The sequence below is a fragment of the Zosterops lateralis genome (assembly GCF_965231275.1).
Source record: "Zosterops lateralis genome assembly, chromosome: 24".
Classification (NCBI taxonomy): Eukaryota; Metazoa; Chordata; class Aves; order Passeriformes; family Zosteropidae; genus Zosterops; species Zosterops lateralis.
This window is the reverse complement of record NC_139784.1, coordinates 3,783,581-3,808,341: the sequence shown is the minus strand read 5'-3', so window position 1 is coordinate 3,808,341 and position 24,761 is coordinate 3,783,581. Positions and strand designations below refer to the sequence as shown.

Sequence of the window (24,761 nt, the reverse complement as noted above, 5' to 3'; positions counted from 1 at the left end):
AAGGCTGTGCCATGAGCCCTGCAGTGCATCTGTCCCCACAACTGGTACAGGCTCTGCCCAGCCCAGAACTCTGCTTGATCAGGGTTCATCTCTTAATGTCTGCAGCCACCAAAGTCTCTGTGTAGGATTTATGTGCTCCCAGTGTCTGTCCTGGGTTTGTTTCCATGTCCAAGATCTGTCTCTGCTTTCCTCCCCATGCCACCCACATTGCCCCTTCCCTCCATGGTTACTCTGTGTGCCCTGCTGCTCTTGTACCCCTGCAGAGAGCCAGGGTGCTGTGCCTGGAGGCAGAGTCTGCGTTTGATCCCAAACAATGAGCCTTCAGCAGCGGGCCAGGAGTGTCTGTTCCTGCTGCCTGTGTGCATGATGCCGACCTCCCAGCACTGTGTTCTGGGCTGGGAGTGCCGTATGTAACCTGGCTGTCCTTGAGGGAGTCTGTGTTCTTAATTAAATTTGCTCCCTTCTTAGGAAATGGCTGATGTGACATTAGATAAGCCTAAAACCAGCTTTTCATTCCAAGCCACTCCTGGCAGCAATTCCCTTCTCCTTTTCAGCTTCCTACTTGTTGCTTACTCAGTGAGGTGGGGAGGAGGAGGAGGAAGAGTACGTCCCTTCTGCAGAGTGGACATTGTGTGAAATTCCTTTTCCACACCCTCTGGGCTTGTTACCAGAGGCCACAACCATACGTGCCTGTGGGGACCCTGTGGGACCAGCTTCCCTGGGCTGGGCAGTGCTGCTGCAGAGAGGAGTCGCTGCTGAGGCCATGGTGGCACTGCTGAGGCCATGAGATGGGTCCTGGAAGCAGTGGAGCTGCTGCTGGCTGGTGCTGCTGCCTTGGAGGAAACAGCTGTCCATCTATGTCCATCTGTGGAGGTGCTGTCCAGCCCAGCCACACAGCCCTCGGGAGAGCCTCGCTGGAGGAAGCGGCTCAGGGTGGTTTAGGGGGGAGGAGGGGGGCGCAGGCACAACCTCCTCCTCCAGGCTGTGGCCCCTCAGAGGCCCTTGCCACGTCTGGCCGTGGTGATTAGGGCTCGCTGGCCAGGGCGAGGCAGAGCTTAGAGGGGCTGGAGCCAAGATAAGGCACTATCAGGCTGGGCACACTCGGAACCCACTGGTCAAGGAGGAAAGATTCCCAGAGAGGTTTTATTTAATGCAGCTGCTTAGGAGCAAGAACTGCTTCAGTTTGATAACTTTATATGTTGGGATAAACGTGCAGGCGGGTCCCACCTGTGCTTGTGGGCTGAGGAAATCCTCTGCAGTGATCTGCCCAGAGCTGAGGTTTGGGTGCCATCTCCACCTCCCTGAACTCACATGGGTTGGGGTGAGAGACACAGAAGGTCCCATGGGTGTGGAGTGGTGAAGCCAACAGTGAAAGAAACCCTGGAGCCTCTCTGGGACAGGCACCCTGTGCTGTGCAGCCCCAGCTGTACATCCCCTTTCTCCAGACCCATCCTGGCCCCTCTGTGACCCTGCCCCAAGCTCTGGGATCAGAATGGACAATTTCTGGCAGGGCTTGGTGGAGCCTGGAGCTGAGCAGGGCTTTGATTCATGATCTAATTCTGAGGAGAGTGATTGCACAGTCCCCTGTACTCTTTCTTGCAGCCAAATGCAGGCGAGAAATGGGTTATGTTCCCTGATTGTGGCGGTTCCTCAAAGCGAAGGCTGGCACTGGCACCTGCAGCCCAGAAATGTCACCCTGATAACGCTGGGGAGCTGCAGTGGGCGCCTGATTGTGGAACAGGAGCCTTCTGGTTTCAGGCCAAGCTGGCTGCAGATTGGTATTCCTGGCCAGGTCAGGAGAGAACCTGTTCCCCTGCCTGAGCTGCCTCCCCTCTACCAAGTTCTGGTGTGGAGTAGCATTTGGGGGGATCATTTAGGGAATTTCTCAGACCACTCACAAGGGAGGTGTGGGAGGGCAGCAGTTGTAGCAACTTCACCCCTAGTTTCCTCTCCTGTCTGCAGGGGCCTCACTGGACTGGGATACTCCCCTGCTCCTTTGGGATCTTCCAAGGCATCTTGTTTCACGATGGAAAACCTTGATAAGGAGACATGAGCCTGCCAGGGGCCAGGCTGAGATCCCTACCTGGCTCTGTGTCTCTTGGAGAGCTGGGGCTCTCTGCCAGCCTGGTCTGTGTCCCTGGGCCTGGGCAGTGTATGGACCCTGGCAGGGACCCCTGTGTGGGGGCAGCCACAGAGTCAACCTGCAGCACCTTGTAGATTGGCCCCCTTTCTGCAATGCTGAGAAGTGGGCAAGGCTCACCTGAACAAAGAGTCTTGTTTAACACAGTTCAGTCAAACCACTTTGCATCTTACAACCTGAGAGTCACCCACGGCAGGGCCAGTGCAAGCACTGCACCTTTGGCCTGTCAGCCTTGGCCTTTTGGCTCCAGTGGCCGTGGGCCCCCTGTGCCCCAGCAGCAGGCAGAGCCCTGCAGGGGCTGGTGCTGGACATGATGTTCTGCCAGTGCTGGTTATTCACCTGGGACCGTGCCCCTCACATGCTCCAAGGAGTGCAGGGCTGAGTGGGGACGTGGTTGCTGTCCCAGCTCATGGGCCAGTCCTGCTCCAGCAGCTCTCGGCAGGGAGGCATCTGTCAAACTCCTCGTTGAGATGGAGGTACCTGGCTCCTGTGGTGCTGGAGAGGAAGAAGCTTCGGGCAGGAGGAGCTGGGTCGGGTGGGGGTAGCAGAGATCAGCAGTGTGACACAGGTCGGCCAGGAACATTTCATTAAATGCCCGTCCCTCCCTCTCGCCAGCGGGGATTTGTGGGCAGCAGCCGTGCGGGACGTGGCCACAGCAGGGCTGCAGGTCACAGCCCCAGTGACCCGGCGTCACCCTGCGGGTGCCAGGCTGGCCTTCAGGAGACCATGACTGCGTTCCCTTGTCCATCCACTCCTTAATGTTTCCGGTATCGTTGAGTAGAAACAATCTGACCTCAGGAAAAAGAAATTAGCGGCGGCCTCAATTGCTTTGTGTTTTGTGTAAACAGCCTCCCCGGCAGAACAACCTTCTCCTTCAGTCTGGAGAGACAACACGCTCTTGTCCGGCTCTTGGCTCCCGCGGGGCTGACACACACACCTTCGACTCTTCCTATTTGCGTGACCCTAATTTCAGGATTTCGGACCGCAGTGACCCCGAGGGGATTGTCTGGGGCAGCTCAGGGGGAACTCGCGTCCCGGCAGCGCGACCCGGCTGCTCCAGGACACTCTGCTCCGGCACCAGAGCCAGAAACTCCGAGGAAATGTTTAAACCAGGGACGTTCCTGTGTCCCGGCTCCGGCTCCGTTAGTCACGGCAGCCCCGGAGCCCCACGGGGAAGGGGCCGTCCCGCGGGGAGGGGACAGCCGGGAGCCCCCGGAGCGGCGCGGATCAGGGCGGGCGCCGGGCGGTGACCCCGGCCTGGGGGGACATCCCGGGATCACCGGGAGCGGGGCTGGGGCGGGGGGCGCTGCTCACAGCCCGTGCCTGCGGCTGCAGCGATGGGCGCCGTCCCGGGGCCGCTGCCGGTGCGGGGCCGGTGCGGGGCTGGTGCCCGGGGCCGGTGCGGGGCCGGTGCGGTGCCCGGTGCGGGGCCGGTGCGGGGTCAGTGCCGGTGCGGTGCCCGGTGCGGGGCCGGTGCGGGGTCAGTGCCGGTGCGGGGCCGGTGCGGGGCCCGGTGCGGGGCCGGTGCGGGGCCGGTGCGGGGCCGGTGGCGCAGCGCGGGCGGGGGGCGGCGGTCGGGCGGGGGCGGGCCCGGGCGGGGCGGGGGCGGTGCCGCCGGGCGGGGCGGTGGCGGGGCCGGGGCCGGTGCTCGGGCCGGCGCTCGGCGGTCGCTCCTGGCTGCGGGGTGGCGGAGGCGGCGGGTGCGAAGGTGCCCGGGAGCGGCCGCTCGGACCGGGCTGGAGCCGATGCTGGCGGCCGAGCCCGGCGCTGCCGGAGCCATGTCCCATCCCGAGGCGGAGCGGGCGGACAGCGGCTCCCCCCCGCAGCCGGAGCCGGAGCCGGGGCCGGGGCTCACCGGACGGGCCCCGCACCGCAGCCGCAGCCGGCGGCCCTCGGGGCGCGATTCCCGACGTGCTTCTTTCCGCTTCAACCGGCGGAGCTCGGCCGAGCTGGAGCTGCTGGGGTACCCGGCTCCGGACGGAGTGCGCGGGGGGTCGCCGCCGCCGCCGCTCGCTGCCGGGCTCCGGGAGCCCGAGGAGACGGAGAGCGAGGAGGTGGAGACGCGGGCGGTCGCCACCTCCCCCGACGGCCGATTCCTCAAGTTCGACATCGAGATCGGCCGCGGCTCCTTCAAGACCGTCTACAAGGGGCTGGACACGGAGACCACCGTGGAGGTGGCCTGGTGCGAGCTGCAGGTACGGCCCCTGCCAGCGCCTCCGCCCCTGCCTGCCCCCGCCCCGGGGCGAGGGGATCCAGAGAGGCACTTGCACCCTCTTCCATCCAGTTTCCCCGGCGTGTGCAGCCCTCCCTGCCCTGACCCTGCTGCCTGCCCGGTGCCGTGTGGGACCACGGGGCACCTCCCCGGGCTGGAGCCTGTGCCGGTGGGGGCAGGCACCCTCGAGCCTCCGCTTCTGCCAGTCTGTGGTGCCCCAGCAGCAGGGCAGGACAGGGACCTGCCGCTGGCTGCGGGCTCCCCTCGCTGCCCCGCACTGTGCCCATCACTGCCGGTGCCTCTGGGTCTGCTGGCCCGGACCCAGACTCCTGCTTAGTGCCGCTGCTCCTGCCCTCCTGCTCATCACGTGCTGTTTTCCATTTGCTTTCTTGCTGCCCGCACTGTGGGGCACGCCAGGGTGCCCACGTTCTCGGTGCCAGTCCCTGCTCTGGCACTTTACAGGTGCATCTGGGGCTGAGCATCCCGCTGTCTTTCTGATGCTCCCCAGCTCGCAGCTTTCCCTCCAGGAGGACAGGGAGGGCAGCAGTGCCCTCTCTGCATGCCTGGCTGTACTGGAGCTGCCTCTGAGGTTTGCTCTGATAGCCCTTGGTGTGCTCTGGGGCAGTGCCTGCAGTGAGCTGGGGCTCTGTCAGCCAGGAGCAGGGTGCGACACGACCTTGGTGCTCCCTGCCTGCTTGACCTTGGCTGAAGTCGTGTACATGGTCACTGTGAGTGGTTTCTGTGATGCTGCCAGGGCCTTTCTGCTGGAAGCAGCTGGACCTGTGGTTCCAGCTCTCTGAGGAGTGTCCCCATCTCCTCTCTGCTGCCACACTTGTCCATCTCCTTGGCTGTCCTGCAGCCTGACAGCAGGATGCTGACAGCAGTGGTGATAGTGTTGCCTCCACAATGCCTTTGCCCACTCAAGTGCTTTTGAGGAGCCTGATCTTGTCCGTGGAGGTGCCCAGGGAGATCTGTGCTGTGGGGCTGCCTTTTCTCCTTGGAGCCCCTGGGGAGGGGCTTTGATGAAGTCCAAAGTCTCCCACGGGCTCCTGACTCTGGGATGGCTGCTGTGATGGGAAGGTCCAAGTCCTTGTTGACATAGAAAAACGTGTCTTGCGAGTTTGTTGTCTTGTTCCTAAAAGCTCAGTGCAGTCACAGGTAGGTGCCTGGGCTGGGTCCTTGGGGTGGCTGCAGCCCAGCAGAGCAAGAAGAAATCCCGAGAGACTGGCAGGTGGTTTCTGGAGGGGCTGACTGTGGTCTCTTAGTGAGAAAGGTGAAGATTTCCCCCCCACCCCCATGGGCTGCACAATTGCTTCAGTTGTTGGGAGTTCAGTTCAGAGCCAGCTCAGTCCTGCCCTCACAAAGCCCCACTGCTCTGTCCAAAGGCCCCTGAGCTCTCTTGAGTGCTGTGTCCCTTCAGGTGGCAACCACTGATTGGAACATGCTTTCCTTGATGAACTCAGGACTTTCCTTCTCTGGATGAGTCAGCTGTCCCCAGTGCTTCCCACTCAGCTGGTTTTGTGTCCCTCCCTGTGGGTCTCAGCCCCATGTCACAGCTGTGCCCCAGCTCCCTGCCCTGGGGCCTGGCAGGCACAGCAGGGTTGGCAGTGTGTCTTGTTCCCTGCACCCTGCTCTTCCCTGTGGCTTTGTGCAGGCAGTGCTGGTGTCTGGCAATGGGATGTTCCTGCACAATCTCAGCTGGAGGGGAAAAGGGATTTGGGAAGCAAAATGCTTCCATGTCCCAGTCCAGCAGGCACAGGCTGGCCCCATTGCTGGTCCTGTGAGCCAGCCAGGCAGGGGTGGCAGAAGCCACTCACTTGTCCCTGGAGGTGGTTATGAGAGGCTGGGGTCCAGGCTGAGCTCCTGCCAGGGACCCTCCTGTGAGCATCCCACGGTGTTGGAAAACCTGGCAGATCTGACCCCTCTTGGCCCACACCCTCCCACAGGAGTGCAGCCAGGTCCCTGCTCCCACCCCGAGCCTGCCCCTGCAGCCCCTCTGCCCCAGCCCTCTCACCTCCTCAGCCAGTATTTGGCTCCATTCCACTGACTGCTCTTTATCCAGTGTCTCTTGTACCCAAATCTGTGTCCCACAAGGGGCTAAGAGCACAGACACAGACATTTAGAAGTTTGTTTTTTTCAGCAGTCATGCAAAGAATTGGACACTGTGACACAAATACAGGATTTGGAACCACAAATAAAAATGGTTGTGGTTCTGCCATTTTAAAAATAGCTTTGTCCCGTGCACTTCACAGTTCTCCTTCTATTGCCTTTCAATTCTAAATGAATACTTAACCTCAGGCCTGACCTGTTCTGCACCAGAGAACCTGGTTCAGCTGCTGTGATGGATCCCAACCCCAAACCCCAGCTCTCCCTTCTGTCCTTGCCCTGTCCTTTCCCTCCTCAGAGCCTGGTGAACTAGAGGCTGGTTTTGCCTGTCTTCTGCCTTCCTGTGAGACCCCTCTGGGGACCTGCCCATCCCTGTCCCCTCTCCTGAACGCAGTGTCTGTTTGTGCCTCCCGCCCGTGTCCACAGCCCCTCTGTTTGTGCTTTCCAGCTTTAGCCTGGCACTATTTCTGTCCTAGGTGCTGCGGGCGGTGGGGAAAGAGGAAGCAGGGAGGAAACCAGAGGCCCAGAGTGGGGTCGGGCTGTAAATACCTGACTGTGCAATTTTCCTGTGGAACCCCTTGGGGTTCCCCGGTGGGCAAGAGCATTTTGGGCAGCAGGCACTGCTGTGCCTCCTCTGGCTCTGGCGCCCGGATTGGGCAGGTAACCTTAGCCAGCAGCCCGAGGGCTGCAGGGCACCTGGTGTGTGTGTGTGCTCACATGGCTGTGAGCACGCACAAACTCCTACTCGGCAGGGCAGACCCGCAGGGAGAGCAGTGAGACACTGGCACCCACTGCTGACAGGAGGTGGCTCCTCTATGGGGGGCTCGGGGCGTCCCTGTGGCTGTGGACACGGCTGGAGGGACAGTGCTGGGCACTTCCAGCACTGGCTCTGTGCCCCACCACGGTGTTGCTCTGAATGCCCCTCCAGAGTGCAAGTGTCAGCGCAGAGCCAGAGCCCTTGGGGGCTGCAGGAGCAGGACAGCCGGGGGCTGCAGGGATGGGAGAGCCCTGTGAGCACTGCAGAGTACACTGAGCACCCGCACTGCCGGGCTGGGGACAGCCTCCTGCCGCAGAGACAACAGCCCTCCTCGGCCACTCGGCCCCACCCTCCCCACTCCTGCACTGGCCTCGGCTCCTGGTGTTGGCCGTGCTGGGCTCCTCGGCAGCCAACTCCTGGCTCACAGCATGGGCTGGACCATTGCCACCCAGCTCCTCATGGTCCCCCTGCCACCATCCCCAGCGTCCTCCTCCACCCTGTGCTGTTAGGAGAGGACACGGTGTGCCCATGCCGTGTGCCGTGTCTGTGCTGGCAGCCCTGTCTGCCCTGCCCCTCCTGGTGTTCCTCCAGCCAGGCTATGGCCAGGCTGGGCTGGGATGTCCACACTCAACAGGGGGAGTATCAACATGCACAGGAGTGGGAGCTGCTGCCACTTTGGTCATGTGGAAGGAATGATGCTACATGAACCCAGCAGCCCTGGCACAGGCTTGGGGGACATGCTTGGCTACCCCAGACTGTACTCCAGGCACTCTGGGAAAGCTGGCCTTGTGCTGGGGTTCTGCCTGGAATTGGGCATGGCACAACGAGGGCTGTGCTGGCACAACTGGTCCAGTTGGGGTCCACTCTGGCTGAGCTGGGAGAGCCGTGGCCACCCATGACTCCCCTGTTCACAGCCCATGCCAGCTTCCTCTTGCCCTGGCAGTTTTGTGGGGTGCAGTGAAACCTCTGGACACCTCTTGGTGGGGAGGAGGGGGCCAGAGGGGTGATGGTGGCTGTGGCACTGGGCAGGGAGGCCGGTGTGTGCTGCTGGCCCTGCAGGGGTTCGGGTGATGTTTTCCTCCTTCCATATGAAAGGTCCCATTCATGCCGCTGCAGCAGGCTCAGGTTCTCGTCTGGGCTGAGCCTGTCCCTGAGCATGTATTAAATGCAGGGGGATTATGGAGCAGCTCCAGCCAAGCCATGGGGCCGCCTGTGATGCAATGAAAATATTACGAAAGCCGATGGGGTTGATGGATGGTGGCCACAGGCCAGGAGGCTGAGCACAGCTCTGGCAGCACTGGTGGTGGGAGCTCTGTGGCAGCTCCAGTTTCCTTGGCCCCTTAATGTGGGCTGGGCAGGGGTCCCAGCTTGGAGGCCCCCAGGCTCTGCAGGACTCCAGGCTGTGGTGTTTTGTCACTGCTCCTGCCCAGGGATGAGCACTTGCAGTTGCTGCACTTGGGGCTGGACCCGGCTCCTCTAGCTCTGCCCAGTCAGCTCCCCTCTTCCTGCACCCTGGAGCTGTGTCTCTTCAGGATGAGGGGGCTGTCCCCTCCGCTGGCCCCTGCCCCAGCTGCAGTCAGCACCCTCGGCTTGTGTTTCCATTTTAATTAACTCGAGCAGGAGGAACATGGAAAAACCTGGGCTGGAGCCTCCCCCGCCTGCTTTCCCCAACAAAGGCCTCATTGAGGCTGGCCCAGCACCCAGCCACACAGAGCCCCGTGATGATGGTGCCCCAGTGGGGGCAGAAGAGTCATGGCCATCGGGTCTGCACAAGGCAGGGTGGCAGCAGCTTCTGCAGAGCCCCCCCCATGTCCCCTCCAGCTGCAGGCTGGGGGTCCCTGTCCTGAGGCAGGCTGGTGGGCTCCAGCTGGGGGCTGAGTGACGGGACTGGGGACGACTGGCCCCAGCCCAGGGCAGTGGGGAACTGCATGGGTTCCTCTGTGCCCTGTCTGTCGTGCACCCACCCAGAGTGGTGGGCTGGTGTGGGACCACAGTCCAGGGTGGCCCCAGCCATGTGTGTGCCACTGTGCTGGGGGACAGCAGGTCTGACCTTTCTGTGCTGGGGCCACAGAAACCTCCTCTGCTTCGTATGTAGGGAGTGGGGACAGGGACATGAGGGTCTTTTGTAGCCAGGGCACCCACGTGTGCAGAGGGACCCCCTCTGCCCTCCTCACACCCTCACTGGCTCCCACAGACACGGAAACTGTCCAAGACGGAGCGGCAGCGCTTCAGTGAGGAGGTGGAGATGCTGAAGGGGCTGCAGCACCCCAACATCGTCCGCTTCTACGACTCCTGGAAGTCAACGATCAAAGGCCAGATCTGCATCGTGCTGGTCACAGAACTCATGACGTCCGGCACCCTGAAAACGTGATTGGGGCATGCAGGGGAGGGAACAGGGGTCCTGCTGAGATGCTCTTTATTGCTTGCCCTGTGTGGTTATCTGAGACTGGATGGGCTTGGCATAGCAATGGGAGGAGGGTGGGCTGGAGCCAAGGCTGGGGCACCAGTCTGAGCCCCACAGCTCTGAGCCCTGTTGGTCCCTGGCAGGTATTTGAAGCGCTTTAAAGAGATGAAGCTGAAGGTGCTGCAGCGCTGGAGCCGGCAGATCCTCAAGGGTCTGCACTTCCTGCACACTCGCTCACCTCCCATCATCCACCGTGACCTCAAGTGTGACAACATCTTCATCACGGGCCCCACGGGCTCTGTCAAGATTGGGGACCTGGGCCTGGCCACACTCAAACGAGCCTCCTTTGCCAAGAGTGTCATAGGTGGGGCCGGGCCCGTGGGAGCTGTGGGGGCTGCAGGGGTTGGGCATCCCGGGGGTCCTGAGCTCCAGTGCTGCCTGCAGGCACCCCCGAGTTCATGGCACCAGAGATGTATGAGGAGAAGTATGATGAGGCAGTGGATGTCTACGCCTTCGGGATGTGCATGCTGGAGATGGCCACCTCGGAGTACCCCTACTCTGAGTGCCAGAACGCCGCCCAGATCTACCGCAAGGTCACCTCGGTGAGGCCCCGGCTGTGGGTGATGCTGCTGATCCCACAGGAGGCAGGGCACGGGGCTGGGGGGATGGTCAGCTGGAGCTGGCAGCCCTTGCTGCTGTCAGAATGTGTCACTGTGCAGGTTGTGTGAGTGGCTAAAGATAGTGTGGGGCAGTGAGGGGTTGCTCTGCCAGGCCATGGAGCTGTGGGTGGTGGTGGTGGGACCATGGTTTGGCCAGACCCCACATCCCTGGCTCTGCACCAGCCACTGCCAGGGTGTTAATGGGGTGGAACGGGAGCAGTCTGCTCAGTCACCATGGCCTGGGGCACTGCAGCTGGCCTGACTGGTCACAGCCAGCTCCTGCCTGGTGGGGTGGAAACTCAGAGCCCTGGGGCATCCTGGCCACAGGAGCCATTGCAGAGCTCTGTGGGGCCTGGGCTGGTTGTTCCCTGGGAGCCCCACGCTGTGGCAGGTTGGCAGAGGAGGTGCTCACTCTCATCACCCCTAGGGCTTGAAGCCCAGCAGCTTCTACAAGGTGAAGGTGCCAGAGCTGAAGGAGATCATTGAAGGCTGCATCCGCATGGACAAGAACGAGAGGTGGGGGCAGAGCGGGGCCTGGGTGGGAGGGTCCCCTCTGGCCCCGAGCCCGTGCTGAGCTGTGCCCTCTGCAGGTACACCATCCAGGACCTGCTGGAGCATTCCTTCTTCCAGGAGGACACAGGGGTGCACGTGGAGCTGGCTGAGGAGGACGATGGAGTCAAGTCTGGGCTCAAGCTCTGGCTGCGCATGGATGACTCAAAGAAGCTGCACGGCAAATACAAGGACAACAACGCCATCGAGTTCCTCTTCGAGCTCTACAAGGATGTGGCAGAGGAGGTGGCTCAGGAGATGGTGGGTACAGAGATGGGGGAGCCCCGTGGGGTCCCAACACCCCGAAGTGACAAACTCCCTCCTGTGCAGGTGGTCCTGGGCTTTGTCTGTGAGGCTGACTACAAGCTGGTGGCCAAGGCTGTGCGGGACCGTGTGATGGCCATCAAGCGCAAGCGGGAGAAGCTGAAGCGCGCCCAGGAGCCGCCGTCGCCCGCAGAGCCCGAGCAGCCGCCAGGGGTCCTGCGGATGCTGGAGGAGCTCAAGTCCCCGCTGTCACCTGGTGCCCCCACGCCTGCCCTGGCCACCCCTGGCTCTGGGGACTCTGCCTTCAGCAGCACCTTCCCCCTGGAGCCCGAGGAGCCCGAAGCTGACCAGCACCAGCACTTTACCTACCGGCACACCAGCTACTCCTCAGCCACCTGTGCGTAGGCGCCAAGGGGGCATCCCCCGGGTGGCCAGCAGGGGATCTGGGCGGGAGGCGGGTGGGCTCAGCCCTTTCCCAGCTGCCCAGCCAGGGAAAGGACTGGCGTCGGTTCATGTCAGCCCTCCTCCACAGCCGACTGTGAGACGGACGGGTACCTGAGCTCCTCCGGCTTCCTGGACTCCCCGGATCTGGCCCATCGCAGCTTTGTGGCAGTGGACCCCACCAGCCCGCCGCCCACCCGGGCCGTGCGCTGTTTCCCCACGGTGAGCACGGCCCCAGGCCCGGGGGGTGAGGGCCGGTGTGTCACTGGCTCACCCCGCCCTCTCCCCGCAGAGCATCGCCGTGCAGTTCCCCACCGAGCGCTTGCCCTCCGCCAGCGGCTTCTCCTCCTCGGTGGACAGGTGAGGCCGGGGGCTCGGGCAGGGGCTGCGCGGGGACTGCGCTCCTTGGGAAGGGCCGTGCTGATGCTCCGGAGCCGGGGCTTCCCGCAGCTACACCTCGGACGTGGCGTCGGGCATGAGCGATGGCTGCGAGGGGCTCTCGGCCAGCGAGCAGAGCACCAAACTGCCGCCCAAACGGGCCTCGGGGAAGCTGCTGCGGCGCCGAGCTCGCTCCAGGCTGCGCATCACCAACGTGAGTGCCACAGGGGCCAGGGGGGGCAGGCGGGGCCAGGCGGGTTCTCCCGGGCTGAGCCAGCCCTGCCGCCCACAGATCTCTGACAAGAGCGACCGAGTGGTGGAGTGCCAGCTGCAGACCTACAACAACAAGATGGTGACCTTCAAATTCGACCTGGACGGGGACAACCCGGAGGAAATCGCAGCCGCCATGGTGAGAGCGGGGTGAGGGGGAAGGTGGGGTCTGCCTGGCCGGGCTGGGCGCTGACCAGCCCCTCCACCCTCAGGTCCACAATGAGTTCATCCTCAAGTCAGAGCGGGACAGCTTCATCAGCCGGATCCGGGACATCATCCACCGCGTGGAGACGCTGCTCCGCAAGGACGGGCGCGGCGGCCCCGAGCTGCCCAAGGGCCCCGAGGCCGAGAGTGCTGTGGGCAGCCCCGTGAGTGCCAGCCTGGCCCCGCCAGCGCTGGGGAAGCCGCTGCTGCTGCTGCTGCTGAGCATGGCTTGGGATGCTGCCTGGCCCCAGGGAGTCCAGGGTGGGAGGGGCTGGGTGCATCCCTCCTGTGGTCACTTGCCCGCTCCTGTGATGAGTCAAGGTGCTCCCCAGCCCAAAAGAGTCTCCAGCTCCCATCCCCACAGGTGGTGGGGCCAGGGTGGGGCCCAGCAGGGGCTTGGCATGGCCTGGCTGGGGCCTCTTCCCCAGTGCTGGGCTCAGCTCATCCTTCTCACAGGTGGACCTGCAGCTGCAGGGGCTCTCGCGCTCCATCTCCTCCTCATCCTCACTCAGTGGTATGTCTGTGCAGATCCTTCCTGTCTCCCCAAGCCCCACACAGGGCAGGTGATGGCCTCAGCCAAGCCCAGAGGGTCTCAGAGGACACGTCCTGCCCTGGCTGAGCCTGGCTGTCACCCCTGTGCCACAGACCTGAGCTGCACCAGTCCCAGCCTCTCTGTGCAGTCCCCTGTCCTGCCGCTGCTGAGCCGCTCCCCATCAGAGACCAACCTGGCCAGTCCTGTGGAGCCACTGGGAGCCCCAGTGCCCCTGAGGTCCCCCACAGGTACCAGTGCTGGCAGGGCAGGCACATTCACTGCTCTGGGGCTGCCAGCTCCTCGCTGGCTTCAGGCTCCAGGTGCCTGGGCAGGGGTAAGAGGTGGCCCTGGGGGCTGCTCCTGATGCTTCTCTCCCTGCAGGCTCAGCCTCCGTGACTCCATCCTGGCTCACGTCATCACCAGCACTGACACCAACACTGACTCTCCAGAAGACCCCAGGGGGGCCTGTCCCCCCAGCCCTGCCCCAAGCCCTCCTGTCCCCCCAGGCTGTCCCCACATCCCCTGTTCCCTGGGAGCCCAGCAGTCCCCTGACACCCCCTGTGACCAGCACACCCTTGTCCCCCACCACCCCCCTCTTGTCCCTGGCCAATGTCTTCTCTCTGGCAGTGATGACCGTGGCTCACACTGTCTCCTCCATTGTCAGCTCAGGTGGGCACTTCTACCCACCAGCACTGCCACGGCCACAGAGTCTTGTCCAGGGTGCCCCACGCTTTGTCTACCCTGACCCCAGCAGCACAGACAGGCCAGTCCCACCTGGCAGTGGGGTCCTGGAGTCAGTGGGAGCTGATGTCCCCCCTGCTGGGGTGCCCACACCCTCCCTTCCCTTGGCACCAGCCCCAGTGAGCCCCACAGGCAGCGAGGCCGTGGGGACCCCTCTGCCATTGCTGAGCACATCCACAGCTGGGAGTCCAGAGGGCAGCACGGTGAGTGTGGGTGTGCAGGGGCTGCCCAGGGCTGCTCCAGGTGCAGCTCAGTGTCAGGAGGGCTGGGGGCTTGCTGCAGGGAATGGGATGGGGTGGGATGGGGTGGGGTGGGATGGAGCCTCATGCCTTGTGGAGCCGCTGGGATGCAGGGAGGGGGTGGCAGATCCCAGGGCACAGAGGGGAGGACAGGAGATGTGCTGGGACCTAGGGTGGAGCTGCTGATGGTTCTCAGGTGCTGCCTGGTGCCCCCAAGCCCAGCCACTCTCTGATCATCTCGGAGGCACCAGCCCCCAGCGTGCCCAAGGCCCAGCTCTCACCCATCAATGAAGGTAAGGTGGGGCAGGGCCAGGGCTGTGCCTGTGCCAGGGCAATGCCCCGGCCAGCCCGTGTGCCCTGAGCCCCACCAGCTCCCCTGTCCCCAGCAGAAGCCAAGCCCCAGGTCCTGGGCCGGTTCCATGTGATACCAGCCAAGGACCTGCCTGTGACCTCTCCGGGGCGGGGCAGCAGTGACGGGGAGCAGCACAGCACGGAGGCAGCAGCGAGCGGCTCCCCGCCGCCCGTGGTCCCTGACGGGAGCCAGAGCTCGAGCAGTGACTCGGATCGGGCACCGGAGGCAGCAGAGCGAGACCCCAAGGCTGAGGAGGTGCCACCCGAGGGGGGCCCGGTGCCTGCAGCGCCAGCGGGGAGCGACCCGGGGGAGGGCCCGGGGGAAGCGAGCACAGAAAATGTGCCGCAGGCCGTGCTGAGCCAGGTGTGGCTGAGCTACTCCCGCAGCATGTCCTATGTGAGCAGCGATGACACCGAGAGTGAGGACGAGGAGATCTGGGAGGAGCTGCAGAACCTGCGCCAGAAGTGAGCAGGGGTTGGGCTGCACCCGGGCGGCGACAGGCGGGAGTTCGCTGTCCGTTCCCGAGGACACGCTGCCAGCCTCTGTCTTCCCCCCAGGCACCTGGCCGAGGTGCAGCAGCTGCAGAGCGCCCAGAAGAAGGAGATCGAGGAGCTGTACCTGCGGATGGGGAAGCAGCCGCCGCTGGGCATCGTCTCGCCCGCTGCGATGCTCTCCAGCCGCCAGCGCCGCCTCTCCAAGGGCAGCTTTAACCCCTCCCGCCGCAACAGCCTGCAGCGCCTGGAGCTGGGGCAGCCCGCAGGTGCCGGCCCCGCTCCCCGCTCCTCCAGGGCCGGATGGGGGCTGCAGTTGAGGGAGCCTCGGGCTGAGCTGCCCAGCCCCGCGCCCTCACCCAGGCCCGCTCTCCCCGCAGGCATCATGCGCCGTAACTCGCTGAGCGGCAGCAGCACCGGCTCGCAGGAGCAGCGGCTCAGCAAAGGCGTCACCTTCGCCGACGACCTCGGGCGGATGGTAAGGGCCAGAGAAAGATCCCGCGGCGTGCCTAGCCCAGCCCCTGGCGCTCCCGCGGCTCACGGCTGCTTCTCTCCCCAGTAGCTGGCGGGCCAAGGGTGATTCCAGGAACTACCTCATCCAAGTGCCTGCTGCCCCCGAGGGCAGCGCCAGCCCCGGAGAGCCCGGAGTCCCTGCTCCCCTCGGCTGGAGTCTGCAGCGGGGAACCCGCGGGCTCGGCAGGGGTGGGAGTGCTGGCCTGGTACGGGCCTGTCCCACAGGTGTCTGCCCGCTCTCCTCAGCCCCTTTGCTGCGGGGTGTCTCCATCATTTGTGGCCGTAAGGAGCTGAGCCCGCCCTGAGGTTTGTCCCAGCCCTGCAGCAGAGCCCGCCCACCCTGCGGAGGGCCCCGAGCTCCCCGCGGCCCCCTCTGCTGGAGCACCAGGATCCGGGAGCACTTTGTTATGAACTGGTGTAGGGAAAAGTGTTTTCATAAACATGGATTGAATACAAACTGGGTCTGCGTGTGTGTCTGTCGGGCGGGACGTGGGGCTGCTTTGCCTCAGTGTGACAATAAAGAGCAAAAAATCCCCCCTCGGCAGCCCCTGAACAGGGCCAGATCCTGAGCTGGGTTCAGCCTGAGAGATGCTCGACAAGGGGCACTGACACGGTCTCCAGTGAGAGGATTTATTGTGGGATTGGTGGGACCTGCGCGCCCCCGTCCTTCCCATGGGCGCGGCCCCGTTGAAGGCCCCGGGCGGGGTCTGCCCGCGGGGGGGGCCGTCCGTGCCTGCGGGGAGCCCCCGGGGCCTCCTCCTGGCCGAAGCAGAGCCCGGGGCAGGCCCGAACCCCTCAGGCGCATCTGCCCCGAGGCCCGTCCTGCCCGGCGCGGGCGGCAGCTCAGTCACGGGCCGGGCCGGGCGCTCCCGGCTCAGCTCGCGGCGCCCTCGGCCCGTGCCCGGGCCCGCGCCCGCGCCGCCTCCGCCTCCTGCTCCAGGTCGTCCAGGAACCGCTCCTGCGACACCGAGTAGAAGGTGTAACCGTCTGCGAGGGGAATTAAGGAAAAGCTGCGGGCGCGGCCCCGGAGACCCCCGGCCCCGCCCTGCCCCGGCCCTGAAGGATACAGATGCCAAGTGTCACCGCGCCGATGCCGAGCGCCAGCAGCACGTTGCGGTTGCGGAGCCGGCGTTGCAGGACGCGTTGGCGCTGGGCGAACTCCACCTGCGCCATGAGGCGGCGCTGCTCGGGGCTGAGCCCCGGCTCCCGGGCCGGGTCAATGCGCCGCGCGAACGCCGCTTGCCCCGGCTCCTCGGGCGCCGCCATCTTCCCCCGCTGTCTCCCCGCGGCGGCGTGACGCAACATCCGGCGGGGGCGCTGGCCAATCGGAGAGCCCGAGAGGCGCGCGGGGTCGAGCGGTTGGCTGAGGTCCAGCGCGTGCCCGTGGCGGCGCCTGCTGATTGGCGGAGTGGGACCAAGTGACGGGAGCCGGCGGTGAGGCACCGCCCCGGAGCGGGGCCTGAACTGGGCCCGGGGCCTGCCCAGAGCTCCGCCCCCGCCCCAGAGCCCCGCCCCTGCCCCGCCCCCTGCCCCGCCCCGAGCGGCCGTCCCCTCCCTGTGCCGTGTCCCGGCCGGCAGTCGGCGGTGCCGGGAGGAGGTTGCGGGGCCGTGTCCTGTCTCTCCCCGTGGGGCTGCGGAAATCACGGTCATTACGGCTTCGGCCCTCACCCGCTAAATGGGCTCTCCGGTGCCACTGGAACCCCGGGGCCGTGACTCGGGGCCCGTGTTCAGCGGCGTTGCTCCTGAAATTATCGAGGACACGCTGATCCACTTGGCCACGGAGAACGAGCAGCACCTGAGCGAGCTGCCGGAGCAGGCTGGGTGCTTCAAAGAGACCCGGATCGTGGGTGAGACCCAGGGACAGCAGCTCCCAGGGCAGGTAGCCGCTGTACCGTGAGCTTCAGGAGATTGAAACGAGTGACTGCTGTGCTTTTTGCAGAATTTATATTCCTTTTGTCTGAAAAATGGCACTTGGACGAATCGACACGGTACCAGGCAGTGGAGTTACTAGAAAGGTATTTAGAGTCCTAAACACTCAGCACATTTCCCATTCTCTGGTGAGGTTACATTGCCCATGCTCTGTCCCCTCTTGCCCCCTCACCCAAACCACATAGGACTGATGTGCATGTTGAGGGCTTTGCCTCTTCATTCATTCAATCCTAATTATTAGTTCTACATATACTCCTAAGTATATGTGGAATTGCCTTTCTTCCTTTTTTCTCAGCAGACAGAACCGTTCTCTGAGCCATTTTGGGTTTTGTAGGTTTATGATCAAGCAGGTGGAGCAGATGTGTGGTGACGGAGGGAACTCTAAAGGTCGTGACCAAGGCCAGAGGAGCAGCTGGAGCTCTGTGAGGGAGCAGATAACCAACACCTTTGTCCTGAGACTCGTGTCCTGTGTTCAGCTTGCCAGCAAACTCTCTCTGCACTACAATGTAAGCCAGCTCAGCCTGTCCTCGCTTCAGCAGCCTGGTTAAATCTGCAGTGTATTAATCTCTCTTAAAAATAGATTTCCTTTTTGAAAGGCAGTAGTGATAATGAAATGCCAAGGACACGACCTTCCCTTTAGGGCAGGCAAGTTGCTGTTCATTCAGTAACAATTTTCTGGGAAACATTCCCAGTTCTGGGGGGAAGAAAAGGTGCAGGAAAATCTCAGCCTGTGGTTGTCAAAAGTCCTGTGTCCACAGGGGTTCACATCTGCCTGGGGGTGGTTTATTGAGTTGAGGAAACCTGTGGGGAAGGTCAGAGCTGGATTCCCCAGGCCAGCTCAAAGGACAGGCAGGCGAGCTGCAGCCTCGTGCTCACAGGGGAGAGAGAGGTGATAAAGCACTTTGTTCCTACCCAGGGCCTTATTGCCCAGAAGACATTTTGTCTCTTTTTTTCCTCTTCAGAAAGTGACCAGTGACACAGCTTTAAAATTCCTGCAATCCTTAAAATACTCCTACACTAAACAGGATTTGCTGGAGTCGGAGCTTGCTGTTCTCAACACTCTGCACTTCCACATCAATGTGTCATCCCCATTGGCCTATGTGGAATTACTTCTGGAGGTTCTAGGTGAGAGTATCAGTCAGACGGAATGGGAAGCAAGTTTTTTAGTATGGTCATAGAGCTGTTGCTGATCTTAACCAAAATTTTACATATTACAGATTTTTGCTCATGGAACTGTTCAGATTGTCCAGGGTTCACTTTTTAGATGAGAACTTTGTCCTTTGTAGAATGTGATGAATGTTGTTGGACAGCCAGTCATGACTCATTTAATAAAAGATTTAAGTTTAAAGCCCCCAAACCTGGTGCCAGGCCACATTTTCTACAATCATTTCTACCATTTTCTTGGCCCAGGTTTGATGGTCTGAATTTCAGAGTGAGGTTATATTAAGGCTGAGGGATCCTGTGGCATTCAGACACAGGACAGTTTTCCTCAGAATTCTCTCTCTCTTATGGTACCTAACACTCCTAATTCAATTTAGTAACCCAAAATGTTGGGCTGATGGTGTTATCTCTGCCAGGATACAATGGGTGCTTGCTTCCTGCCAAACCCTTACACCAGATCTGTGTGCAGCTGCTGGACTTCTGCTACCTGACCAGAGAGAGCATCTATGACATTTTGTTGAAGATTGCCATTGAAAACTCCACACCAAGCAAACTGCAGATGTAAGGGCATTAAAATAACCCTTTGAAATTAAAAACCTTTAAAAAAGCTGATAAATAGTAGCATAACTCTCATTATGCCATTTTAGGGGCATGATTTAAGAAATAACTGATTTGGGGGGCATTCATCATTGTTTCTGAATAGCAACATGCTTTTTCCACAGCTGCTTCACGGGCAAGGAAAGTGTTTCACTTGGTTGTTAAAATCCAGCCTTGCACCATCAGTTCCAGCTTCTGGTGTTCGGCTTTGGTTGGCCTGAACAAACCAACATGTCCTGGGCACTGCAGCAGCAGGTGCTTTTGAACAGTGAAGCAGCCTTTTACACCTGAACACACATTTCCTTCTGCAGAGCCAAGTTTTTAACAGTGAAGGAAGATTTCATGCTGTTGGCTGTTGGAGTCATCAGCGCAGGCGTGTTTATCCTGAGCCCCAGGCACTGGGAGCAGGTACAGTCACTGCTGGCTCTGCAGGGACACAGTGCCAGGGGGGTTTATCTCTATCAGCACTGCAAGTGGCAGGAGGGAGGGGACACCTCTGTCTTTTTAGCAGGAAGCATGTGGGTTTGTGTCAGAGCTGAGGGCAGTTCTGTGTGCTGGCACTGGTGAGTGTCCTCACCTTCAGTGCTTCACAGCCACAACAAAACCCCACAATGTTCCACTGGCAGGTAGAGAAGGAATCTCATGGGACAACTCCCTGGGAAATGTGTCCATGGAGCAGTGACTCCTGTCAGTCTGTAAACTCACAGCCTTTAGGTGCTATGTCTTTTCTTTTTTCCAGGTTGTGGAGCATTTAAACTGCATCACTGGCATTACTCCCCAGAGCATCCTGGAGTTCTCCTACGCCGTGGTGAAGCGCATCGTGGGCAGCACCACACCTGAGCAGCGCCGTGGGAACTGTGCAGCCAGATCTCCTGAGGGCAGAATTCTGCCTCAGAAATAGAACCACCCTGTGCATTGTCACTGGCCCAGCAGCAGGACCTGTCATGCTGTGACACTCTGTGACACTGCCCAGACACCCAGCACAGCTCAGGGTTACCTGGATTCTGGAACAGCCCATCAGTCATGTGTTAATTAGCAAGGCTCATCCTGTTAGGCATTGCACTCATACTCTGAACACAGGCCCAACAGCACCACAGTGTTTAGAAATGCCCTAAAAGCTTTATTGTAAAAGCTGTATCTTTTAAAGTTTTGAATCTAAGTTGCCTTTAACCAAAGAGACCCCTCAGAGTAGTTGTGTTTGAAAGGTGCTGCCATGGCTGGTGCTCAGCTGGGACCAGCTCTCAACACCTGTGCTACAAATGGGGCTTTTATAAAATCCCTGTCTCAGTGCCTGTGATTGTCCCCTCTGTGCCAGCACGTGGAGCCTGTTTGCTCTTGCCCTGCCACAGCCAGGGGTGTGATGGGGACAGAATCAGGGCAGTGCTGTGACTGTCACTGCAGCAGTGCCCTGGCTCTGTGTCCTGTAACCACCTGGAGTGTGGGATGGTTTCATTGTTCCCTCAGTGCAGCCCTGTGCAGGAACAGGCTGCAGGAGGGATTACAGTGTTGGAGTGGTATCAAACCTTGTTAAGTTCAGTAGCACAAAGAAGTGAGGATGTGACTTAGAAAATATTTTATTTCAAACTATAGTTACTCTTTAATGACCAGGAAGAATTCTGGCAGTTTTTCCACATTATCCCCCCTGTTTGTAATGTTCTGCTTTTCCAACTTTGCATTAGCTGTAACAGAGCAGCATCAAACTGATGTGTGTTCTGAAGTTTGACAGTGATTTACATGCATGGCCATAAACCCCAAAAATAACGGTTTAGAATCCATTTAATAGCTAGGTTTTATTCTGTTCAACTCAATGATACAACTTTGCATATTGCTTTTCTATGAACTACTTGTAATAAAGTGTCTTGTGGATTTTTTGGTATTGTAAACATTTTGTACTGGTTAATATTAAGAGACATCTTAATTTGTCTTTCTCCAACACAATGCAGACACTCCAAAGCTGCCAGAACAAGTTCTGACCACAGTTACTTGTTATAGAATTGGGATGAGACCCAGGCCAGGCCCCATTTCAGGTTAGTTAACATGAACTTCAGTGCTTTTGTCCATTGCTCTTCAGAGTTAAATTGTGTTTTAATTGAGTAAGAGCCACCACTGCCACCTGTGTCTTCAATCTTTCCTTTCTCCACGTCCATCCTGTATCACACACAAGCTTTAGTCAGTGCACTCCTACTGCAAACATTTCATCTCAGTATGACATCAAGCACTACATTTTAAATATGACAATACCACTACCCTGTTTTTAAAGGGACTTTAGCAAGCCTCAGGACTCCTCCCAAGGGGCTGGCTTTAAGCTTCAATGAAACTAGCAAACACACATCATAAAGAATTCCAGATGATTTCTGAAAGTCAGGACTGGAACAGCAAGCAGTGCTAGGGGGAGCACACAGGGCTGAATTTGACAGTTTTGTGGCAACACTCACCTGTAAGGCAAACAAAACCGAGTTTCACCTTTTTCCACTTCTTCTTTAAACTGTTGCACACAGTCCAGGAATGCCACCATGGCGTGATCAAACTTATTGTCCCAGAAGAACCTCAAGCCTCCAGAGCAGTACAGGGGAAGCTCCTGGAAAAGAGGTTTGTAGCAGACACCCCAAACACTTGTTTTTGATATGGTCACTGCAGCTTTTTAACCTCATATGAGGCTTAAATTTGTCATGGGATGCTGAGAAATGGCTTGTGGCATGGAGCAAACATGACTGGTTTTGTTCAAGTGCAGGCATTTGTTCCTGACTTTCAACAATCCCAAATCATGCAATCTACCTGGCAATCACCCCAAAGCATGCCTCTGGCCAGCTGCGTCATTCAACAGTTCTGTCACTGTTAACTCTGCTGGCTGGCAGCACCAGTGGCTTCACAGAGGATGTGGAGTGAGATGTTACCATGTTGGAGGAGCTGGGACAGCCAGTTTTCCTGGACTCCACATTCACAGAGACCAAGTTTTGTTTCCTGCATCCCCAGTGTGACCAGGGCTCTGGCACTCAAGGTCAAAGTCCCATGGTTTGTATGGATCTCTTACCTTGGATTTGTCTGTGAGGGACTCCAAATAGGAGTGGTTGCCAAAGGGGACAAGACGGTATCTGAAAAAAGGAGAGAATTCACTGGCACCTGAGTCTGCCTGTCTTCCTCTGGGCCATAAATGAACTGTGTGTGGTATTGCACACACCTCTGAAACTTCAGGCCCATTTTGTTGGCCAGGGCATGCAGCAGCAGCACAGTCTGCCCCCAGGCAGCATTGATCTCATTCCATTCCACAGGAACGCTGGGGAGACGGCCAAGCCTGAAGTTATTTATTGTGCCAAACTGCCCGCTGTGCCTGTGATAAGGAGAATTATAAATAAGTGTGCTAGGCTGGGAAAAGCTCTTGGCCTGATAACCAAATAGGGGCTGTGTCCCAACAGCACAGTACACACAGTGTGTACACAGTGTACAGCCATACACACGGAGCGTTTGGGGCTGTTCTTAACAAGTGTATGTAAATACCAAACACTCATTCTCTTTCTGTCATAAAAACACAACAAAACCCCCTAGCCAGCCTCTCTAAGCTGCCTGCTCTGTGAACCCTAATGCCAGTGTCACTGCTGCCTGGCACAGGGGTTCCCAAAGTGTTACTGGGACTGTGAAGGAGCCATTTCCCAGTCCCACAGCCTGGCACACTTTACTGAGCTGTCACTCCTGGGAGGTGGCACTCATTGCTTTGCTGGGAGGTAACTGTGAGCTGGCTTGCACCTTTCTTGTCAAATGCAGTAACTCAACAGCCTCACACTGCAGATTCCAAGAAAGTGGATATAACAATTCCAGTGTCTGCATTACCAGATGTGAAAGGTTGCGTTGAACACGTTGGTTTTCTTTAATTTATCCAACTGCATCTGGGCATAGCGCATCTGGTTGTCCACACTTTTCAGCTCATCATCCAGCTCCAGCTGTTGCCTCTTGAACTCACAGTATTCCTTCTGATACCTTTGAGCAAAAGCAAGACAAGAAGTGCTGAGGGCTGGCTTCTACATCAGAGTGACAGCCCTGCAGGCCAGTTTGGTCTTGCCACCTTTCCTTCTACAGAGAATGAGCCACTGGCATTTGGGCACCTTTACAGGTTTCTCATGTCACAATCTCATTTATCTGTTGCATCCAACCCCTTCCACAAGCTGCAGGTGCAGTTCACTCACTGAGCCTCCTCCTGCTCCAGCCTCTCGGCCTCTGCCCTGACTCTCTCAAAGTCCTCAGCCACAATCTTGCGGTTCTTCTCCACATCCTCCAGCTCCTGGATCAGCCGCTCCTCCTCCAGGGCCAGTTCTTTCAGTTCTGTCTGCAGCTTCTCTTTATCATCCTCATTCATCTGCTCCAGTATCTCCAGACATCTCCTAAAGGAACACAACAGCATTATCAAATCAAGGATCCTGGTAAGTCTTGCACTGCCAGTGCCCAGTTCTGTGGCAGCCCCTGCACCTTCTGTCACCCCTGAGCTCTCCATGCTGATCGTGCCTCAAGCTACAGCAGCTCTGACCCCCTCCTGGGTCATCTCTGCATCACTCACTTGTAGTTCTGGCACTCGTTCTCTGTGATGTTGAGCTGTGTGTCCAGCTGGTCCAGCAGAGTGTCTGTGCACTCCTCACACAGTGGGTGATCCACATCTGTCTGCCCAGACATGATGTCAAAGAGGTCGCCAGTGACCTGCAGGAAGGGCTCACATTAGCACAAGTGAAACCACAGGCTGGTTTCCAGCAGCTTCAGTTAGCAAAAATCTTCTTTGCAGGTCAAATATTGATCAAAATAATCTATGCTTACTGAACTACTCACCAACCAAACCTCTGGAGGGTAAGTGCTATTAGGAAACTTTGCAGTTTAGTTTTGCAGGGCATCAGGAAAACCTGATGCTGCTCCCAAGGATCTGAGTTAAGCAGCTCGTGACCCACTTGCCTTCAGTCTCCGGCTGAGGTTTTCCATGGTGCCACCATCCGAGGCCTCCCCGATCAGTGTGAAGCTGTTGGCACTTTCTGTCGACATCATTCTTGGAAAGAATGTTACTGAGATCAGTGCTAAGTGCTGAGGGGAGGCAGCTCAAGCGCCAGACCAGAATCTGGGGCTGGGTCAGGGAAAAGGGAGAGCAGGAGACTGGGGCAACCCGAGTTTTAGGGGCTCTGTCGGGTTTGTGCTGACCCACAAGTGAGGAGCAATGCCCCAAGAACTCTGCACTGCTGTGTTCAAACTGACAGCGAGCCCGAGGGCCACGGGGATCCTGCAGGGGAAACTCTAGAGGCTCACAGAGTGTGACCTCCCCAAATGAGGGGAGTTTTTTTTTAGGCGCTGCCACAGCGTCAACTCCAGCTGCCCGGAGGGAGAGGCCAAGCTCCAAGCCGGGCCGGGCCTGAGGGGAGTGTGGCGGCAGCTGTACCTGGCAGGCGGGATGAACCTCCTGGACACGCCATCCTGCCGGTTCTCCACGAAGGCTTCCTGCAGGCAAGGAGCACCATTACCGGAGGGCCCGGGGGAGCTGCCGCCGCGCCCCGCCGCGCTCGGGCCCGCCGTACCTCCGTCAGGGCGCTCTCCACTTCGTGCAGGTCCCCAGGCCTGGCAGGGGGGGTGGTCACCAGCGGGGCTGCGGGAGAGAAGCGTCAGCCGGGCCCAGGCCTAGGCCCGAGGCCCGGCCCCCCACCCCGCCCCACCGCGCGGCGGTACCGGTGAGCTCCTGGATGGTGAGGCGGTCGAGGACCTTGAAGGAGGTGTCGAGCTTGAGCGGCTGGCAGCAGCGCTGGCACACGAAGCTGACGTGCGCGGTGCCGCCGCCCGCCCGCGCTCCCTCCATCGCGCCG

The 24,761-nt window shown here is 59.7% G+C and overlaps 4 protein-coding genes across 6 annotated transcripts; 2 read left to right on the top strand and 2 right to left on the bottom strand.

Annotated features, from left to right (window-relative positions):
- The first annotated feature begins 3,828 nt into the window (after positions 1-3,828).
- Positions 3,829-15,699, top strand: WNK4 (WNK lysine deficient protein kinase 4). Of its 3 annotated transcripts, none has more exons than XM_083877459.1 (20): positions 3,829-4,335; positions 9,410-9,582; positions 9,763-9,983; positions 10,064-10,221; positions 10,706-10,794; positions 10,869-11,088; positions 11,158-11,488; positions 11,624-11,754; positions 11,825-11,892; positions 11,983-12,124; positions 12,203-12,319; positions 12,393-12,548; positions 12,841-12,898; positions 13,030-13,164; positions 13,298-13,860; positions 14,093-14,189; positions 14,286-14,712; positions 14,806-15,008; positions 15,120-15,217; positions 15,302-15,699. In XM_083877459.1, exons 1-20 carry the CDS (start codon positions 3,886-3,888, stop codon positions 15,317-15,319), a joined length of 3,855 nt encoding a protein of 1,284 aa, XP_083733585.1. In that variant the 5' UTR covers positions 3,829-3,885; the 3' UTR covers positions 15,320-15,699. The 3 variants fall into 3 exon arrangements, with proteins under 3 accessions (XP_083733585.1, XP_083733586.1, XP_083733587.1); XM_083877460.1 differs by having other exon boundaries at positions 15,299-15,698; XM_083877461.1 differs by lacking the exon at positions 9,410-9,582 and having other exon boundaries at positions 4,299-4,335; positions 15,302-15,695.
- Positions 15,700-15,878: 179 nt separating this feature from the next.
- On the bottom strand, positions 15,879-16,532 carry COA3 (cytochrome c oxidase assembly factor 3). The gene is made up of 2 exons (XM_083877462.1): positions 16,320-16,532; positions 15,879-16,239 (listed from the first exon to the last, which is right to left on the bottom strand). Exons 1-2 carry the CDS (start codon positions 16,516-16,518, stop codon positions 16,127-16,129), a joined length of 312 nt encoding a protein of 103 aa, XP_083733588.1. The 5' UTR covers positions 16,519-16,532; the 3' UTR covers positions 15,879-16,126.
- Positions 16,533-16,822: 290 nt separating this feature from the next.
- CNTD1 (cyclin N-terminal domain containing 1) lies at positions 16,823-20,586 on the top strand. The gene is made up of 7 exons (XM_083877616.1): positions 16,823-17,099; positions 17,192-17,267; positions 17,516-17,687; positions 18,144-18,306; positions 18,759-18,903; positions 19,251-19,347; positions 19,679-20,586. Exons 1-7 carry the CDS (start codon positions 16,928-16,930, stop codon positions 19,838-19,840), a joined length of 987 nt encoding a protein of 328 aa, XP_083733742.1. The 5' UTR covers positions 16,823-16,927; the 3' UTR covers positions 19,841-20,586.
- A 124-nt stretch (positions 20,587-20,710) lies between these two features.
- On the bottom strand, positions 20,711-24,754 carry BECN1 (beclin 1; the record flags this gene model as incomplete). Its single annotated transcript, XM_083877615.1, has 11 exons — positions 20,711-21,087; positions 21,375-21,517; positions 21,971-22,031; positions 22,118-22,267; positions 22,765-22,911; positions 23,118-23,312; positions 23,486-23,622; positions 23,869-23,959; positions 24,344-24,402; positions 24,480-24,547; positions 24,628-24,754. 11 exons carry the CDS (start codon positions 24,752-24,754, stop codon positions 20,919-20,921), a joined length of 1,347 nt encoding a protein of 448 aa, XP_083733741.1. The 3' UTR covers positions 20,711-20,918.
- Positions 24,755-24,761: the final 7 nt, after the last annotated feature.

Bases quoted from the DNA above. Each gene is read 5' to 3' on its own strand.
- COA3 (XM_083877462.1), bottom strand. From the start codon at position 16,518: ATGGCGGCGCCCGAGGAGCCGGGGCAAGCGGCGTTCGCGCGGCGCATT. The intron at 16,240-16,319 runs GTATCCTTCAGG...TTCCCCTCGCAG, and splicing joins CGCGGTGACACTTGGCATCT to ACGGTTACACCTTCTACTCG.
- CNTD1 (XM_083877616.1), top strand. From the start codon at position 16,928: ATGGGCTCTCCGGTGCCACTGGAACCCCGGGGCCGTGACTCGGGGCCC. The intron at 17,100-17,191 runs GTGAGACCCAGG...TGCTTTTTGCAG, and splicing joins CAAAGAGACCCGGATCGTGG to AATTTATATTCCTTTTGTCT. The intron at 19,348-19,678 runs GTACAGTCACTG...TCTTTTTTCCAG, and splicing joins GCCCCAGGCACTGGGAGCAG to GTTGTGGAGCATTTAAACTG.
- WNK4 (XM_083877459.1), top strand. From the start codon at position 3,886: ATGCTGGCGGCCGAGCCCGGCGCTGCCGGAGCCATGTCCCATCCCGAG. The intron at 12,320-12,392 runs GTGAGAGCGGGG...CTCCACCCTCAG, and splicing joins AGGAAATCGCAGCCGCCATG to GTCCACAATGAGTTCATCCT. The intron at 14,713-14,805 runs GTGAGCAGGGGT...TCTTCCCCCCAG, and splicing joins CTGCAGAACCTGCGCCAGAA to GCACCTGGCCGAGGTGCAGC.